The 21229-nt window shown below is 37.5% G+C and overlaps 1 protein-coding gene across 1 annotated transcript; it reads left to right on the forward strand.

Moving 5' to 3' along the window:
* Positions 1–12958: 12958 nt before the first annotated feature.
* LOC137725467 (phototropic-responsive NPH3 family protein NPY2) lies at positions 12959–19009 on the forward strand. Its single transcript, XM_068464156.2, has 5 exons — positions 12959–13670; positions 14267–15052; positions 16062–16131; positions 16721–17884; positions 18124–19009. Exons 2-5 carry the CDS (start codon positions 14991–14993, stop codon positions 18688–18690), a joined length of 1863 nt encoding a protein of 620 aa, XP_068320257.2. The 5' UTR covers positions 12959–13670; positions 14267–14990; the 3' UTR covers positions 18691–19009.
* The last annotated feature ends 2220 nt before the right edge of the window (positions 19010–21229 follow it).

Consider the following 21229-nt stretch of genomic DNA (forward strand, 5'->3'; position numbering starts at 1 on the left):
TCAAAATTCCTATAAACTTAATAACAATTGATCTTAGAAGTCTCTGAAGATACAATCCACCTAAGGGTGCGGATGATGTTGTTGATGTACCAATGGATGAGGATGAATTGGAGACTGAAAGTGATCAAAGTGAAGATAGTGATATTTATTGTACCAAGGATGAGGATTAAGGACTTTTGACTTATATGCAATGCAATTAAGTGTATTTAATTATTTGTATATAAACAAATTTTGATTTATTAAATTTGTAATTGGATAAAGCATTAAAAAAAAAAACAAATTAAAGTCAATTCAAAAGGACGAACACTAGAAAGTCGTCGCGCATAACATAATAGCGCGATGAAAACAAGAAAATTCGTCACTCAAGGTAGGTTTGCATGATGCAAGGGTCACATTCGTCGCATTTGGCGGTTTGCGCGATGCAACAAGTTTAGTTCGTCGTGCAAGGTCTTCAAAAATTCCCAAAATCAAAATATGGGCGCTTTTTTTTTTTTTTTTAAATGTTCATTAAACATTAAGCGACGAATGAGTGTAAAATGTCGCACAATACTGTATTGCACAACGAATGGGATAACTTCATCGTTCCAGGTCCTTCAAAATTCCTAAATCAAAATGTAGGCACCTTTTTAAAAAAAAAAATGGTTCATGAAATATTGCGTGATGAAATGTGCTATATTTGTCGCGCTTTTTACTTATACACGACAAATGTTTTCCTTTTGTCGTGCATTGTTCTCAAATTAACAAAAAATAGGGCCTTTTTATTTATTTATTTTTTTTATTTTTAAATTCATTAAATCGAGCGACGAATGTGTTTGTCAGGCAAAGTCCTTCGCATTACTAGTTCCAGAGAGCCTTTTTTTCCTCTCATTTTCCAAAACCTCTATCTCACTCAAACTCTCTCACTCCAACCATCTCTCTCACTCGAACTCTCTCTTTCCCTACAACTCTCTCTCGTTCGAGCTTTCTCTTCCTGCAACTTTCTTGCTCCCTGCAACTCTTTCTCTCGTGAACTCTCTCTATCTCTCTCTCAACTCTGAGGTAACTTGTTTTTTTTTCTTCATTTATTAATTATTTTTTATGTACAGTTTTTGTGGATTGATTACATATTAAGGTATTAGGCATTAGGGGTTACGAATTTAGGGATTTTATCAATTTGGGGATTTAGCATTGATCTCATTTTGGGGATTTAGGGTTTATCTCAATTTGGGGATTCATGGATTTCGAAATTGGGGATGTAGGGATTTTAGAAATAGGGAATTTAGGGATTTCAAAATTTGGGGAGTAGGGCTCAAGTGGGCTTCAGGGATGGGTGGTGGGGGGTAGTGGTTGGGTTGGGGTGGCGGTGCCTGAGTCATCGAGGTTTGGGTAGGGGTGGTGCGGGGTGGGGGTTGGGTAGGGTTAAAATTTTAAATTTCATAATTTTTATGCAAATTTCATTTAATTTTCAATTTGTTAATATGTTAACAAATTTGATTTAAATTACTTCAATTTGTTAAGTTGTTAACTTTATAATTTTCTGTTTGAATTTTGTAAGTTTAGGGTTTTTTTTTTTAATTTTTTTTTTATAATGTTAGGATTAAAATATTAGTGTCAGAGATTATTTTATAACTTCACAATTATAGGTTTAGAATTTTAGTTTAGACTTATTTTATATTTTGTAAGTTTACTTGTTCATTTGTTAACTTTAGAATCATAGGTTTAGAATTTTAGTTTAATTTTTCAATTTTAGCATTAAGATTTTAGTTGTAGGTATAATATTATTAATGTAGGGTTAAAATTAAAAAAAAAAAGATTTGGATGAAGTATTATTTGTTGGGATTAATTTGTTAAATTAGTTAAATTTGTTAACTTAAAACATTTGTAGGTTTACGCTTTTAATTTAATTTTACAAATTTAGGATTAATTTTTAGGTTGTAGATATACATTTGAATTTTTTTGTATTAATTCACTAATTCCAGGGTTGCTTTTCCAAGTTCATAAACTTTGTGTTACTTGTAGAATTATAAGGTTCAATTTTTACCCTTTAAATTTTAGGCTTTTGTATTGATTATATAAATTGGTATTAATAACATAGTTTTAAACATTGGTCGTTCAATTGGATTTTGTAGATGTCACAGTTGATTAGGCAGTGTAGGTTAGTTAGTAGGTCCCATCCGACACCTCCACCACCTACTACTATTGCCACCACCGCTCTACCAGCACGAGCCCCGATGTTGGAGGCCCAGACCATGATGTCGACAGTGCCTGAGTCATTGACTTTTTTGGTGACTCATCCATTACTGAGCGCTCGGCGCTTTCATCGACAGCCCCGACCTATCGATGAGGGTGACGAGTCTGCATCATTTTCCACCGCAGTAGGAGAGGAAGTTGACACAAGTAATACATTGTTTCCTCCAAATTTTTAATTTAATAAATTTAATATACTTTTATTTAGTTCCTCTATATGTGAATTGTTGTATACTTGTGTTGGTTGTGTTGTTTATTTGTTTGTAGGTTATGGAAAATGTTGTATTTTTAGGGGAAGTTCTGTCGAATTTTTCATAGATTATTTAAATTGTTTTTACACTAACTTATTTCATTTTGTAGGTCGTAAAAAAACTAGGGGTCTATGCAGGCTCATGGGCACGTCATAGCTCACCTGCACCACCCAGGAGCATATAAAGATTTCGTGGGAAGCTCGACATCGGGCAACAACAACAATGGAGTAGCACAACCATTTAGTCCATGACATTGGCTTCATTGTGCATCACCACTACCCCATGCAGTGGGAGTCTTGGAGACTTGTCCCTATAGGAAACCAAGAACTTCATGAGCTATCGATTAGTAAAGTTTTTTGTTTTTCTTCATTATTTTGTAAGTAAAGTTGTGAAATTTAATAACTGTTAACTTTGATTAATTTGTTTTGTATTTGCAGCATCACTATGACCTCGAGGACCTTGATGCCAATCAAGTCAAGTACATCCAAGAACTTTTCACCAGCCGGTTCACTCAGTGGAAGATCGACCTCCACGAGTATTTCGAGAGATTCAATGATCCGACTAACACTCTATCACACGAGTGCCCTTTGGAGTTGGTGAAGCACCCTAAAAATTGGGTCTGGCTTTGCACCCATTTTTAGGACGAAAAATGCTTGGTAAGTGAATTATATAAATTATTATAGATTAATAATATTTTATTAATACTTCAATTCTGTTTATTAATTTATTTTAATACTTTATAATTAATATCGGCACTAATGCAATTCGTTTCTTTTTTACATAAAAGAGCCAAGGCCAACGCAATAAATAGGTCGAAGAAGAAGCTTTTTCACCATTCCGGCTCCCGACGCTTTTCATATAGGACGGAGGAGCGACGTCGGGTAACCACATTTTTTCCAAAAAAAGTTATTACTCTTACTCTCAATTACACAACTAATAACTAATTTTTATTATTTTTTAGTGCAGATGGGGTTGAAGTTTGCGTACATTAGCACGTTCAAGGAAGTGTACGTGCAGCCTGGGGATGAGTTCACAAAGGGGCTCCATGTAAGTTTTTGTAATTTTTAAATTTATAAATCTTATTCATAGGCTACTATGATGGAGAGGAGCCCGGTTGTCCTTGAGGAAGTGGCTTCCTAGCTTACCCTTGACACCCCGATGGAGGAGGTGCCCCCTTTTGAGGATACGGGTCTCCGTATCATGACGGACACCCTTGACTAGAGACTCGGTCCTAGGCTAGAAAAGGTGTATCGGGGTATGGAAAATGCCCGCCATCGTGAGACGGGAGCCTCCTCTTCACCTCTACCTTGGGACAGGTTGCATCATTGACGAAGAAAGTAGCGGAACTTGAGCAGTAGGTGGAAGTCCAACATAAGCACATTGCGACGCAGTCTACCCACATCACCACCCAAGAAGCTCATATTGCTGCCCAAGAGTCTAAGATGGCCTAGATCGTCGCTGCACTTCAACTGTCCGGCTTCAACATCCTCGCCGCTACACCTCCTCCTACTACTTCGAACACCCAGGCCCCAACCTAACACAGCCGACCATAGAAGTTGAATCTGATGAATTTTTATTGTAGTTTTTTTTATTAAACATTTGCACATTTAAAAATTTTCCACATTTGCACATTAAATTAATATTCTTCTTCATCAATTTCTGTTCTCAATTAAATTTAACCAAACAAAATTATTTTGTTTTGAAATTCAGATTATTAACAATTTCAAAAAAAAAAGAACAAAAAAAGGGGTTTGCGCGACGCAATAATTCGCCGTTGCGATGATGGATCTCTTCGTCACTTTGTTCTTGCGGCACAAAACCCTTTGTCCTTCTAATCTATATGCAACCAGCCCTGTTTTGTCGCGAATACAGATATGCGTAGAATAATCTTCGTCCCTATTTGTTTTACGTGATGACCTCATACTTCGTTGCGTAAGAAACCTTTGTCCCTTAAAACTTTATGCGATGAAGAATTTCTTCGTCGTTTCCGCCTTGCACCATGAAACCTTTTGTCCCTCTAATCTTCATGTGACGAGTTTAGTTTCATCTTGCTCACAGGTATATACGACGAATTGCCTTTGCGCCTATTAATTTGAAGCGACGATGTTGTTTTTCATCATGTACTGTTTGTGCGACGAAGTGTTTCTTTTCGTCGCGCAATACCTTCCTTTATGAGCCTTGTGCGACCAACTTGGGACGACGAAGTTTTCGTCGTATATAATTTTAGGCGGCGAATTTCTTATTTACGCGACGATTTCTTGTTTGTCGCGATAACTATTTTATGTAGTAGTGTCTTGGAGTGGTTGGATGGAGAATTTAATTATTAAGAGCATAAACTAATTCCCGTTGGATTCCTAGTATTTACGCCCATATTAACCAAATAAGCCTATAAACTAATTCCCATTGGGTGCCTAATTATTTTGCCTCAAAACCTAATTAACCTATAAACTAACTCCCATTGGGTGCCAAGTTGTTTTACTAACATAACTAATTAGCTTTCCAGCGACTACAGTACTGTTTAATTAAACTTGAAAACTAGGAACTAATCACATCTTAAATTAAGAATTTGGTTCTGCATTTGTACTTTTCCTTACTTTTTAATAGGTTGGCCCTTATTAATTAGCTTCATTTTTCCTATTCGTAAATCACGCGGAAACATGGGAAAGATGCTTAAGCTACCACAGTTGTGGTCCTGACCATGTTTCTGATTCATTTCTTCAAGCTTGATATTTATAAATTTAAGTTAGGTGTACGTAGCATAATTAGGACTAATTAGATAATCCAGTGACAGTCTTCTTCAACTATGACGCATGCTATCCTTCGATTGATTGTGTGCCGACGCATAAAAACCCAATGGCTGTCATGATTAGGATTTTGTTTAAATGCCAAAACTTGGACGTGATTAAGGAAATGCAGTAGTAATCTTTCAAATCAATTTTTACTTAATTAGACAGAAAATACTCGGCATTGCATGGTGGTCATGTGCACCGTGTTAAGACTACCGATAACAGTGCATCCAGATTTGCCACAAATGGGACATTATATTGGTGAGTTGTAAATGTGATCACCATTTAATTAGGTCCAAAGACAAAAGTACAAGTAGCCAGCTATGCTAATACGATTGCAATCTGTGTGCATATCTTCAACTTTAGGCATATATAAAAATCCTCCATCTTCAGTACTTGCTATATTGTCCCTCTGAGGTTGGCTCTGATATATAGATTTCGTTGTCATGGATATCATTTACATGTGTGTGAATAACCGGTCCATGTAAGTAACAATCATTGATTAGTCAGTTTTTTATTTTTATTTATTTATTGATATCCTACTGTACATGAATCGATAACAGTCGTTGATTAATGTGAGCTTTAAAATAGATTTAATACACAAAAGATTTAATAAACAGATCAACGATTTTCACTTATTCCCATTAATAGCTCATGCTTACATAAGTCATGATGATTATTTTGGTTAATGTAGGTCCTATAAAATGTTTGATATACACATATCCACGATCATCAATTGCTCAAGATGATTACATGATATTTGTGCATGAGTGATTGAAAATCACATATGCGTACATCAATCAACGATTATCAATTTTTCACGTTGATATTATAGCAAAGTTCCTTTCCATTTGTATATGGACAATAGGCATCTCTAGAAGACCCTGCTATGATGATTTATTGAATGTATAAGGGGTCTCTCCTCTCCACACAAATCGCGGGAAGTAATCTTTTGCCATATCAAAAGCATATATGCAAATGAGGGAGACAAGCATATCAAACAACAACCCAATTCATGTTCTAGGTCAAAGTAGGCAATCAAAAGAGCTAGGGGACCCGAGTTCTTTAAACTATAGTATATGACCACAAGCTTTGTGATATGATATAAACATATTCTTTATAGATTCTAATAATGCTTGTAACATTAGGCAATGCATGTAGGACCATTCCAAACCATCCGCGTGACGACAAGCTGTTGACAAATCCTTATCGAAGAACCCCCACCACACGGTGACTTTCTGCGAATTCAAACCCCCTTAACCTTTGAGAAATGATATTCCATTAAGCAGCTTAAAGTAGAAGGAATCAAGTATTCTGTAAGGAACCCTAGTTTTTATTTCAGAAGAGATTTTTTTTTTGTTTAATTTTTATGCAGCATATAGTATTTGTAACGATACAACAGTCTGCACCATGTGTATTTTATTTATATATACTGAGGTAGAAAGGATATGAGGGTATAAGAGAGAGAGAGAGAGAGAGAGAGAGAGAGAGAGAGAGAGAGAGAGAGAGAGAGAGGATATGGAGGGCCTTGAAATCTGGTAGTGTGAGGTGTTTCTAAATTGTAAAGAAATCTAGCACTATCATAGGGAAGTGCAGTTGGAGATAGGAATTTGATATATCTTAAGCCGAGTTTTATATATAATGAATATTCATGCTGATGTTCGTGTTTGTTTGGCGATTTCAAGAGGCAGAGGCACAATATTTTTTATTTATAAGAAATTTACTGCTGTCAACTAGTCAAAAGTTAGTTTAGCTTAACATTTAATAGTAAATAATAATGTAGAAAACAATATTGTGACGACCCGTCCTTATTTTTTATATAATTTTCTCCCTGAGTGTGTAAAGTGACGATTATGCCCTGATTGACTAAGTGACATGGATGTACATAAGCAGTTTTACATTATTTTTATCACTATCCTTATCCACCAATTATTTTAGTTCCTATTTTCTCTAGCCCAATCAGATATATTTTTTTCTTTCTTTTGGACCAATTAAAAATATCTCTCTCTCCTCTGCCCAATCAGACCTGAGCTCTCCCTCCTTCTCGCACCTTCTTCTTCTTCTTCCTTTTTGCACTCGAGCCACCAACACCACACACATACCTTAAATCATCACAGATCGAACTTGCAAAGACCATCATCGTGTTCATCTTGACCTCACTAACCCAGTCGTACCACCTAATCGACGAATGGATGAGTTTTAACTCGCCAACTTGGAAGCTCTGACTTGGTCGAGTTGTTATCGTTGTGATCTCGACGAGATTACAAGGTTTTAGGACATGGGGAAACTTCTACTCAACTCCATCGTGACCCTAGACTAAGTTTGGGAAGGAGTTGATGTCGGATCAAGCGAGTTCGAGAAGTTTTAGTTTTGGCTAGAACTTTCGAGGGATTTTTAGGCCATTTTCCGTTTGATTTTGGATGCTTAAGAGGTATGAACTTGTTCTACTCCTCAAGATCTTCAAATCCATATAAATTTTATGGATTTTGGTTGAGAAATGACAAAGATATAAATGTTTGAAACTTTTCCCAGAATTTGGCGAGATTTTCCGGAAACCGACGAATCAGGCAACGGCGGACGGCGAAGCTCACCAGAGAAGAAGTCGAATATTCCGTCAAAGATGACGAAATATTCTGACTGCATCAGGTAACGCTGTTACTATTTAACAAAATATTTCGTCTATTCTGACGGAGTATTCCTAACGTCTGTTAGGGTTTCTGTCACACATGCTGTGCACGTGCCTGCGTGTGGCCGCGCGTAAGGCCGTGGGTTGGATGGCTCGTCCGGCCTCCGGCCGGCAAGTGGTTTTTACGTGTGGGTTCGTGACTTCGAGTAGAACATTTTCATAAATTCAAACCTTCCGTTTGAACAAACTATGAGAAGTTATTCCTAAATTCTTGTGTATGTGCTATATAACTAACTAAAAATAGTTGTTTCGCATATAAGGGAGACTTACCCCGAGGACGAGCGCAGACGAGCGAGGCTAGGAGGGCTACGATCCTTCAACATATCAGTGAGTGGCCATTTGTTTATACATACACACACACACACACACACACACACACACCTTGAGGTTTTCAAAAATGTTTTAAATTGATTATGCATAGGATGCGATGAATTAAATGTGTTATACTTAAATATTGCATTGTGATGAGATTTGTGATCATGCCAAATGATCCTACTGAGGCACAGGTAAGTCCAGGTGAGTTATTATGAGATTGAAATGGTTGTATTGATTAAGCATGCATATATTCATTTAGAATTCATCATTGTTGTACCTGGTGTTAGTGCTTCCGCCTTGGGCTAGGACACAATCCTTCACGTGATGTTCACCCCTCGCACCACATGCTCGCCTTAGATCCAAGTTTGGTGCCAGCCCTGTCGTATAGACTGTATTAGGCAGTTCCGACTCGTAGGTGACCCGCGATTATCGCTAGCTATCACGTGATCATAGCACTAGAGCGTACATATTTATACCCAGCCCTGTCATACAGGTCACACTAAGTGACTCCGACTCGTGTGCAAGCATAGATTGATGGGCAATAGGTCCAGTCGTACAGGTCACATTAGGTGACTCCGACTGGCATGCTAGTTTAGACTGCTTTCATGCCTGGCTTACACTTAGTATTTGCTGAGATATTGTGGCATGGCATGCTTCTGCTTTCACTGCACTCATGCATTCATTTTCGTACTTTTGTAGTATTATTTTCTGGAAATTATACGGGCTTTACAATGAGGGGTTATTACTTTCAGAAAAGAGAAATGTGTTTTCTAAAGCTTTGTTTTTGCCCACTCACCCTTCTATTTTTCGCCCCTCCAAGTCCTAGATAGCTGTTTTCCTCTGTGGCACACGAGGATTACCCGGCAATTCTGACACTCCATCAAATTATGTAGGGATATTTTCTCTGTGGTTGTATATTTAGTACTTAATCAGTTCGACTACACCTTTATGTTATCTATGCTCTGAACGTTTATAATATGGGTTTGACCACTTCCGCATACTCACTTATTCCTAGTTTAAATAAGTTTAATTTTGGTTTTAATTTGTTCACATTTTTAATTACTTCTTTTGCACTCTTGGCTACGTCACTTTCATGTGACGGCCAGCACGCCTCGACTCCGGTCGAGGTGTGTCAATACCATAGTGATATTGAATTGGTTAATACATGGCTCAACTACAACCAATTAAAATTCTAATTGATAATTTATGTTTAATTAGCTACAAGTTCATTTGCGATTGTTTATCTTAAAAGTATTTATGCTCACAAACACTGACATAAATGCTTTATTATAAACACGTTGATGTTTTATTGAAATTCAAGTGCTTCTTGAAAAAACAATATCCCTCAACGCACTTTTTTGGGTCATAAATGCCTTTAAATTTTTTTGCCAAACACAATCAAAGTGTTTTGGATATTAGAAAGTGGTTTTTTTGGTTCTTGCCCTTCTACAAACAATTCCAAACTTGCCCTAACTAATTCTTGTAAGGAGTATGTAGTTTAAGAGGCTTGTACTCGAAGTCATGTATTTGATTCTTCCATCCACTAATATTGCTTGTATATCAAGAAAAAAAGATAGTATTTTCTCAATATTTTTTACATCCATATAGTGATCCATGTGGTATCTGTTCATACCAATTCTTAAGCAATCTTAATTTCTCTCGTCTTAGTATTTCAAGTCTGCCCTTTTTAGTCATTTCAATCGCGATATCCTTACTTTTCACACATGCATGCATGTATTGCTCTTACCTTTACTTTTGGCTAATATCCAATAAAGAACACTGTGCGCATGGACATCTTCTGTTGTATCATTTCCTCAAAAACACCATTTGTAAAAGGATGAGAATCGTCGGTGTAAATATATCACTTTCTATTAGAAATTCTTAGTTTCTTCACATGGTAATGTGATTCCTTAAATATTGACGACCAAAAGATCGTACAGATTGCCAAATACCAGCTAAATGTATCTGCTAATTGTGCTAAGAACTCATAGGATTTGTTACATACATTTTTATACACACACAATTTTTTGATTGATTTTTTGTCTGAAGCTGTAATTAAATACACAGCTTACAATATAATATTCTTCTCATGATATATGAAAAGGAAGATATGACATTACTTTCTGATAACATTATTTTTAACACAAACATTGATGACTCAGATTACAATATCATGATATGAAAATTTGTATGATGATATAAGTTTGATGGTAGAACATCACATTACTCTACTTAGATCAAACTATACATTACGGCCGCATAGAAGATGGATTTATGCTCAATCTATCTTATATATATACGTACGTAGTTTCATTGAATATGGCCTTGGCGTGAAACCTATCAGAGACTGAGTTGATTCCTTTAATCTTTTGCTCACATGGAACTCAGTTGGTAGCACCTGCGTGAACATGTATACAAATGAAACACACTATTCAAGACCCCAAAAGAAATATTAAAATACAAATGGGATGGTAGAATAATTCCTCAAGAGAAGGAAATTCTATATAATTAACATCATACAAATCCAAAAATATAAATTTTCCTAGTGATCAATTGGTATTTCTCTTACTTGGTTGTAACAGTCCCCAAATTAATCTGGATCTCCATTTCCCACATAAAAGTTTAATTTTTATCATAATTTTTTTTTATAAAGTTTTTGTATTTTACATAAAAAATGTTAGGGAGACTACATTTGTATAATACATGTCACATCAATTAATGAATTTCTATCACTATCCAATTAGATAAATTGATTAATAAACATGACTTGTACATATCACTTGCCATATTATGTGGTATATAAATATGTGGTTTCCCTATCATTACTCATTTTAAATTTGGGAGAGACCATACTTGAACCGTAACTTGTAAACCACATGATGTTGCAGTTGATTATTGATTTTTTTTTCTTTAAATCATTAGAGAACGAATCCAACCACCTGCCACCATACCATGTGATCCACAATATATAGTCTAAAAATATGATATCCCTAGAATTTTCTATAAAATTAATTTTTTTTTTCATTTAAATATCAACTCTACAAAAACTTTTAGCTAAACTAAATTATCTAAAATATGTTTAGTTTAGGTACAAATAAAAAAGTCAATCAAAAGAATAACTACTTGACACATCCCGACCGAAATCAAGGCGTGCTGGCCGTCACGTGAGGGTGACGTAGTCATGTGCGCTGTGCGGAAATGATAATGATATAAAGAAATGTGAATAACTAAGAACCAATCTAGCTAATTTACATTAGGCCCGGGCTGGGATGTGACACTACTATTGTAATTCAAAATGATTATATGATTGCTACTCAATCGTATCACGTTCTCCAACCGAGCAATAAAAATTTTCAGTCTTAAGGTCACTGTCCAACAATGACTTGAAAAACTTCCTATCAAGTTCTCCAACCGAGCAATAAAATTTTTCAGTCTCAACGTCACTATCCAACAATGACTTGAAAACTAGTAGTAATTTTCTCATAAATTCTCAATTTTTGTTTACATAACAAACATAATTGAAGATAAAAAATTTGCACATTTTGATAATTTTTTACACAATGTTGAACAATGACATGAAATTTGTCGTACATTGCTAAAAACCGATTCAACAATCACACATTGTCTCACAAATTCTTTCTCGATATGTTCTTGAAGAAATCCGATTTGTTCTGATTTTTCTCCCAACTAAAGAAGAGATCTTGGCGGAATTGTCGCATATGGATTTGAGCACAATTTTGCATAGCCTACTTGTTTCTCGAGAAGAGATGGGAAACATGCTCAATTTCATTTAGCGTGGTGCTATCCCCATATCTCTTTTTAACTTCCACACATCTTCTTAAGTTCCGACCATTAGATCGAATGAATTAAAAAAGACTAAATGAGAAAAATTAACAGAGGAATGTGAAATATAATAAAGGATTTGCGAATACCACCACCCTTTATTTAATTTAATTAAATAATTGATCCAACTCCTTATTGTTTGAAGAAACACTTCACTTCCAATTTGGTATTTTTTCATGAAAAGCAAACATGAGATAATAAATCTAGTCTTTCACTAAAATTTTGAATAATTGTACCGAATTCGACGAATTAACTAAAAACAAAATAAGAAACCAAACCCAATCATTATTAAAGGTACATACAAATAACCTATAAATCATACATAAGTTCTCTGGAACTCATATTTCTTCTTAAGCTTTCATTCACCAATCCATTAGAGGCTCTTTAGCTCACACCACACCAGTTTTCCAAAACTTTGATATTGTTCGCATTGCAGGACAAACTTGTCATTTACTTAACTTGTATGTGCAATGCACCCCTTTGGAATTGAGAACTTCAATAACAAGCTAAGTGTATAATTAATTTCCAATTAGCAAGATAAGTATAATCCATTCTCATTTTTTTTGGTACAACAACAAAACCTTTTCCTATTAATTAAGTGGAGTCAGCGGTATGAATCCTAAAATGTCATTCCGTATTTTTTTGGTAAAGTGTGAAAATTTATTTCCATTTAATTAAAAGACATGCATTTCTAGTTGTCTAGCAACATAAAGTTTAGCCAAATTAAATGTTGACATGTAACAAGCCACCTTTAGAACATGACCATTGGATTTCTAATGCAATCACCATCACATTCACCATGAACACGAACGCATGATAAACAAAAGAAATTGTATGATATAGACATGAACACATAAAGAAAATCGTATGGTACGGATACACCATGATAGACCACACATATCCACTACGCAAGTTATGGCCTTTGCGGGATTAGTTTTAGGGCGCAAGGGTCATTTAATAAAGAGGAGTCCGCGTTATGGGGGCAGCAAAAAAAGCAGAGAGAGTTGTCAGTTTTGGCGTGCTTTACTGTGCAAGGTGGTGAGTGAGCGAGCGAGGTGAGTGAGTGTGTTAATTATGCAACCCCCCAAAAACTCAATGAATCTCTCTCTACTTTTTTTTCTCACCAAAATTAAAGTGGGGCAAAACTGAAAAGAACGGGAAAAGGAAAAACATTTTCTGCGTGCTAAAGGGAAAAGTGGTAGTATTTCTGAGGACTGAATCATGCATTTGGTATTATCAAGTTTGCTTTTTTCGCACTTGGGTAGTTTTATTTCAGTATTTTGGGAGACGGGGAAACTTTAGATTTTGGAACTCAGTAGTACTAAACAGCTGGGTGCTTTTGAGTTTCGTGTTTTTTTTTTTTGTTGCCCTTTTGGTTCTTGTTTTCCTGACTTGCGTGGAAGTTGGTTTGGTGGTGGGTTTGGTTCTCAAGAATTGAATGCTTGGGCAGCAGCAGCATACAAAAGCCTCGCCCTCTGGTCTCTTGTCACCGTTCCTCTGAGCGCTGAAAACTCCTCCTGATTCCTCAAGCAAAAAACTTGAATAGATGGCGTAAGATTTTGCGTGAGTCCCTCTCTCTCTCTCTCTCTCTCTCTCTCCACTTTCTGTGGTTATGGTTTTTCTTTTGGGGTTTTTAGGCTTGGTGTTGGCTGATTGCACTCAAACATGAACTGGGTTTTTTTTTTTGTTTTCAAATTGCAAGTGGGTGATATTTGTTGGTAGTTTTTGTATAGCTCTGTAGATTTGATGAAATGGGGTCTTGGTTTTTGTGGGGTTATACACGGAGAGTGGATTTTGGGGGGTCTTTCCTTTTAATTATTTCCCTATTTCTTTATGCCCCTTGAGATTCTTTGCTTATTTCTTCATGTGGGGTTTTAAAGCTTTGTACTTCAGCAGCATGATATATGATCTTTTGCCTCGTTATTTAACTAGATTTTCCATGATAATATTCTGGTAGATTCCTCAGATTTGAGCCCAATTTTGTGATAATTTTATTTTTGTTGGTAAGTTGATGTTTGGTTGTCCATTACTATAACAATTTTATAATTTGTGTGTGATCTTTTGCTCATTTATTCCCATGCTTTGCCCAAATAAAAAGAGATGCTTGTTGTCTACCGTTTTGGTGGTTTCTTCAACTGATACCAAGATGCTGTTTTCAGTTGCAGGTTTTCAAACTTGAAGGGTAAAAAAATAATCTAGAAAATAGGTGTTGTTGATGTGTACATGTTGGGTTTGGAACTTGAAGCTTTAAAGGCGTCCAAAGAGGTCTTGGTGGCATGAATCTTTAATTAGCTTTTAAAAAAGGAAAACAAAGAAACAGAGTAATCAGAAGAGAAAGATTAAGAAATAGTGGGGGAGTGTGGTGGAGTCAGATTTGTGCTTGTGAGTGTCTCTGGTGTATGATAATTGTTTAGTGTTTAAGAGTCTGTTGGTTATGTCCCCTCGGCTGACTTGGTGCGCCCGGACTCCGTGGGCTTTGCCGCCGACCAAGGAAACACCATCTTCTTTGGCTCTCTTGCCATTCAAGAGAACCTTTTCTTAAATAATTGCACAAACCCCATCTTCCCTTTCCCTATCTTTCTCTCTCTTAGACTGCCTTGGTCCCTGTCAAGATTCGGTCATACCCCGCCTTTCATAGATATAACCTCCCCCCTCTCTTTGAGATCCTTCTTTTCTCTCTTGGAGCTCAGGAAGTTGGATTCTCTGGTCCCCACTTCTCGAGTCTTCCTTTCCATTTCAAGCAACTCTTCCTCGATAGAGATGCATTCTTATTGGGTTTGTGTGGTGGTCTTGGTGTGAAGTATTTGATCAAGCAGTGACAGGTTGAGTAGTGGGGTAGTTTTGTTTCGAGGAAGTAGAGGAGCAGACCGTTGGGTTGTCAAGATGAAGTTTATGAAACTTGGATCGAAGCCGGATTCTTTTCAAACTGATGGAAATAATGTTAGGTGAGATCTTGTATCCCCTTCGTTGTAAACCGTGTTCTACCTCTTACCTCAGTTATTAATTTGAATCATGTTTTTCGCTATTGTGTTTCATGCATAGTACTTCCGATTGCATAAACCTCAAAGTATGATTCCTTTGCATACCTTTTAAATGGTTTTCTGTTAATTAGAAAATTTTGGGTATTTCTTCTCATGGATAAGGCCTATGATCACTAATTTTTAGTAACAATCTTGGTTTTTAAAATTGGGCTGTAAGTTTTTCCTTTTTTCGATTCTCATCATTTCCCCACACTATTGATTAAAATTATTCTTGTTCTATGACTTGGTATCAAACTTGCTGACACTTATTTTTTTTCTTTTTTGGTTCACGAAAACTGTTCTCTTTCCGCGCCCGCCTCAAGAAAACCTTTATTGAATCTCTCAGTGTGTCACTTGCTTTATGATCAATTCTTTTGGAATCTCTGAATCATTGACATTATCAAATCTGAGCTGTTGTCAATCTAGTATTTATTGGTGCTATTGTAGCTCTTATAAGCAGATCACCACACATCATTTGTTATTCACATGTACATAAACTATTGTTCGTTAATTTAAGGATGCAAGAGGCTGTGAGCTAATAAGTTATACTAAACCAGGATAATATTGTAAGAAATGACAAAGTTGTGTCTAATCTAAACAAAATGTAGAAATGCTAATCAAATTAAATCTCTTGCTCAAGCGATGTTATAATAAAAGAAAGACGGATGCAGGGTATGAGTTGTATTTTTTGTATAATGAGGTCACTGCACCATAGCCTATCAGTCTTTTGAATGAGGGATTTTCAAGTTAATCTTAAATCCTATAGGAGAAATTTTTGGGCTTCCGGAAAGAAAATGTTTCAAAAAGAAAAAAAAGGGTTGATTTCCAATTGCTCATTGCAAGCTCTTAATATGTTAGTATGCAGGTCTTCTTATTAGTACTCTTTTATATTCAGAGTCCTTACTAACACTACAAAAATATTCTTATATGCAAGGTATGTCGCAACTGATTTGGCAACAGACATCATTGTTAATGTTGGAGATTCAAAGTTTTACGTACATAAGGTAATCATCTGGTCCATTTTTCTGTGTATGGTATCTTGTATCAGGATTGCCAATAACCGTTTCCTCTTGTATTTTTCATTTATTGGTGAAATAAACGGGTCCCCAGTTACTTTTCTTGTTGCATTGTCAAGTGGAGGGATCTATAGTTGAGAATTTTTTATAGTACTCATGTTTTAAAGCAACCAGAACAAATCCAGATACGTTTAGCTATAATGATTATGATATTGATAAAAGAGGTGTAATGCTTATAAGTAATTTGCATGTGCTTAACTTGTTTCATATAAATAAACTGAACATTTACGGGATATGACTAGTTAACATTAATTAAGGACCACTTTGTTGATACTCGACAAATTCCTTATCACTTGAGGAATTATTATGATTTTCCAGAGACCAACATAGCATTGATAAATATAGATGCTGATCCTTATAGATATAGCTTTTAAATTAAATAGATGCTAGAGTCTTGGCAAACTTATCTCGATTCTCAAGACAACTCTTTTCATTTTCAAATTTTATGTGAAAATCTGCTGTATATCTACAGATACATGTTTTGTGATACTGATCGAAGTAATAATGTTTTATGCAGTTTCCTCTTCTATCAAGGAGTGCCCGCTTACAGAAGTTGGTTGCAAACTCTAATGAATCAAACACTAGTGAAATTTACATTTCAGACATTCCTGGTGGCCCTGCTGCCTTTGAGATATGTGCGAAGTTTTGTTATGGCATGACTGTCACCCTCAATGCTTACAATGTTGTTGTGTCTCGCTGTGCTGCTGAGTATCTGGGGATGCATGAGTCTATCGAGAAAGGAAATCTCATTTACAAGATTGATGTCTTCCTTAGCTCTAGCATTTTCCGGAGCTGGAAGGATTCCATCATTGTTCTTCAGACTACGAAGTCTCTTTTACCAATATCTGAGGAACTGAAGTTGGTCAGCCATGGCATTGACTCTATCACTACTAAGGCCTGCATGGATATTTCAAAAGTTGACTGGTCCTATACCTATAATCGGAAGAAGATCCAAGAGGAAAATGGGAATGGTGTAAGAAATCGTCCAGTTCCAAAAGACTGGTGGGTTGAAGAATTGTGTGAGCTTGAGATTGATTTATACAAGCGTGTTCTAGCCAATATTAAAACCAAAGGGGTACTATCTGGTGAAGTAATAGGAGAGGCCTTGAAAGCTTATGCATACAGAAGGCTGCCAGGTTTCAGCAAAGGTATGATCCAGGGTGGAGATATGACAAAGCATCGATCAGCAGTGGATGCAATTGTCTGGCTGTTGCCTGAAGAGAAAGGCACTGTCTCTTGTAGTTTCTTGCTCAAAATGTTGAAAGCAGCTATATTTGTGGATTCTAGCGACACGACTAAGGGAGAGCTGGTAAGGAGAATAGGGCAGCAACTGGAGGAGGCTTCTGTAAATGATCTTTTGATACGAGCAGCGGAAGGAGAACCAATAGTTTATGATGTTACTGTAGTCCAAAAAATAGTAGAAGAGTTTCTAAGGCAAGGTCAAAGTCCAGAGATTGAATCATTAGAAGAGGGCAATCAACTTCAGGAAGTGAGAAGGCCAGGAATTTTGTTGGATGCTTCCAAGCTGATGGTGGCAAAACTGATAGATGGGTATCTTGCTGAAATATCTAAGGATCCCAACCTCCCCTTGTCGAAGTTTGTTGATCTTGCGGAGATGGTGAGAGGTTTCTCTCTACCTTCTCATGACGGACTTTACCGAGCCATTGACATGTACCTTAAGGTAAGGGCTATTGTACATTTTATTTGATTGACAAAAAGTTGGGGCCTTTTATGATGTCATGCAAGTTTTTCATGTTACAGTGCAAACAAGTGGCTTCCAATTTTCTGTTCTGTTGTATTTTAGTCGATGCTGGAATATGTTCATGCCATAAAATTTCTGTTTTCCACAGTGCGTCTGTGTTGTATCTTGTTAGTGTTGGTGGGGATATGCGTTTCACACTTTGGCCATCTTTGTTGCAGGAGCACCCAGGGATCAGCAAGAGTGAGAGGAAGAGGATATGCAAGCTGATGGACTGCAAAAAGCTGTCAGTTGATGCGTGCATGCATGCGGTGCAAAATGAGAGACTCCCGTTGCGTGTAGTTGTCCAGGTACTCTTTTTTGAGCAAGTCAGGGCTGCTGCTTCATCAGGCAGCAGCACTCCAGACCTACCTAAAGGAATGAAGGATTTAAACAGTGGGTCCCATGGGAGCTCAAGATCTGCAACAACCAACACGGAGGAGGATTGGGATGCAGTAGCATCAGCTGAGGAGCTTAGGGCCCTAAGGGGAGAGCTAGCTTCCTTAAGGTTGAGCAGCGGTGTGGGAGCGTGCAACAGGAATGGAGACGGCAAAAGCAGTGTTGACAAGGCGGCAGTAAGTAAAATGAGAGGGTTGCTCAGGTCGAAGAAGATTTTTGCAAAGCTTTGGTCAAGCAAAGGTGTACAAGGTGAGAACAGTGGCTCCGATTCATCCGAGAGTCTTGGTTCTGCTAATCCTGAAGAGGCGAAATCCACACCTTCCAGAAATAGGAGGCATTCGGTTTCTTAGTAGAATTAATTGACACGCAAATAGGTTGGGAATTTTCGGGTTTCTCCTGATCTTTTATGATCTTAGCAACTAAAAAGAAAAACTGGTTGTGTATTACCTGAGCAAAAGTGGAGTACATATGGTTTGGAAGAAGGGTTTTTGTTGTACTTGCAGAAAAATTCACTGGCTGTGAGAAAATGAGAGATTTAGCTAAAGAATTTAACTGCAGTGGTGATCCAATTGTCAAATTTTTTGTTAGATATTTTTGCATGGTATATGACCCGTCTTGCAAGGAAAACATTTCTCTATCTATATCTAGGGTTTACGATTCTTTCTACAATGTGACGCTAACGCAGTTTGTAGCACAATTGTAGCTGTTCGATTGACGCGGTCACCAGCACAGTTAATTTAATCAAAATCCGTTTGATTGATGAGTTCACGCTTTTTTGGTAGAGTTAGATTAATTAAAAGTCGTCATTTTTCTCTCGTCGGATTAGATTAATCAATCGTGTTTGCATTCATTGCGGATGTGCAATAAAACACTCTTGCCACTGCTATCTTGCATTATGTTAAAACTACAAGATTAGAAACTAATTACAAAATTTGCCATGTGCTCTGTTCCGCTGCCAGCATCCGCTCTCCTCACCGCGCAGTTCCCCTTCCGCTGCCAACATCCGCTCTCCTCACGGTGCCTCTTGCTCTTTGGCCAAAAGCTTTTCCAGCTCCGCACTTTTTTCCTTGCAGCTGCCTCTCTATCTTAGTTTTGTTGCCAAGCTCATTCTTATAAGTCGCTTCCACCTTATAAATCTTCACCGTCTGGCTCTGGAGTTCAGCCTCCGTCCAAGCATTTGCCTGATTGAGTGTATTTGTGAAAAACAAGATGGTAATCTAAACGAAACGTTAAGTATTGAACAGAAAAGAACTCACCGTGTATCGGCTATGGTAACAATTTCTCACCTAATGGCCATACTCTAAAGCTACCTCCTCAAAATAATAGTCAAACGAGGATGCTTCACGTTGTGAAGACCGCTCACATTCAAGGGAAGCACCTCACAGTCGTAGAGAAGCTTGATTACCACTAGAGAGGGAGCTTCTCTAGCGACCGCATCAGAAGAACTTGACGCTCCGGCAAATGATGGACCAAGTCCGACGCAGCCACTTATTATTGGTTTGCCCCCAGAAATAGGAGCATGAGGTTGTTCAGATACTAACCCTTGATCAGGAGTAGGGGCAGGATCACTCGGTTGCTGCTCTTGCTCAACGGCCAAAGGAACCTGGATTCCAGGGGCCTCGACAAAGCCCTCGCCATCACCTAAATAAAGTCTTCTTTCCTTTTCCTCAATGTTAATTGACACCTGCTACTACTCTGCATCAATCAATCCTAGCCCGAAAGGGGTGGATCCTGGATCTCAAGCACTTTATCAATTTACCTCTGAGAAACGCCAGAACTCCCCACAATGTTAAGCTTTTTCTTGGGAGGCTCAGCGTTACCTTAAGCTTTTTCTCGGTTTTAAGGACTTCTGGAGTCTTCACCATGTCTCTCCCATCCTCGGCTGCCCTTGCATCAACCAATGCTAAATCCGAAATATGGGTGGTTGGAGCAGTGGTCTACATGACATCCCTTTCATGCTCTCTGAGTCTTTCTGGAGCAATAAGCCACTTCCAGTTATGATGATCAACTGGAATGACCTTAAAGCCTTGTTAATCAGCTGAGGATGGCACTGACAATACCTTCTAAATCACTATTACATCGAAGACAGACGGAGGAAATATTTCAAACTCGGGGCCCAAAAATGTCACCTTCCCATTCACCTTCGACAACCAAGATATCTTTGTACCAGTATTTGTCATGGCGAGGCAAGTCAGAGATTTAGGCAGGCCATCTAACACTTACCCGAGATTGAAAGAACGAATGAGGATTGACACTCTTCCACATGGTGTAAAGCATACGAAATTCCTGGATACCGAGGTCTGCTCCATGCCACTTGTTCAAGAGTTTGAAGCAGGTGATAATGCAAAAGGATGCATGCGTAAGGTTGCAGATGCCAACCATGTAGCAATTCAAGACTTGTTTCAGAAAAGGGGAAAGAGGAAATTTTAGCCCCAAATCCAAGTAACAAGGGTGAATCCTGGTACATGGACGTTCAGGGTTAGAAGGGGTAGGCAAGGCACTTTGGACGTTGTGGCTAGCTTCCCACCCAATGGTGCATCAATCAGAAAATGCTGGCAACTGTGAGCTAAGGTTTCTCCTTCTTCCTTGCTGCGTACTCTGGCCATCGGGGGCTCATATTGAGAGAGATTAATGAATCGAAGAGACAAAGGTTGAAGAAGCAAGTAATCCATAAAAGTATCTAAACTTTTTCCTGAGTAAAAGATTTGGGAGTTTTGGTAAAGACAAAGAAGGAGATCCGAAGATGTTTATCGGGATTGACGTGCGTCACAAGTAATCACACTACTAAAAGGATACAATATTTACTCTCTAGATCTCCTTTGGATTATCTCGGTTTCATGCAGATTCCTTAACCTAAAAGGTCTCATTCTTGATTGGTATAAAAACAGT

This window comes from Pyrus communis, chromosome 5 (genome assembly GCF_041283825.1).
Source record: "Pyrus communis isolate YQ-2024b chromosome 5, ASM4128382v1, whole genome shotgun sequence".
NCBI classification, from domain to species: domain Eukaryota; kingdom Viridiplantae; phylum Streptophyta; class Magnoliopsida; order Rosales; family Rosaceae; genus Pyrus; species Pyrus communis.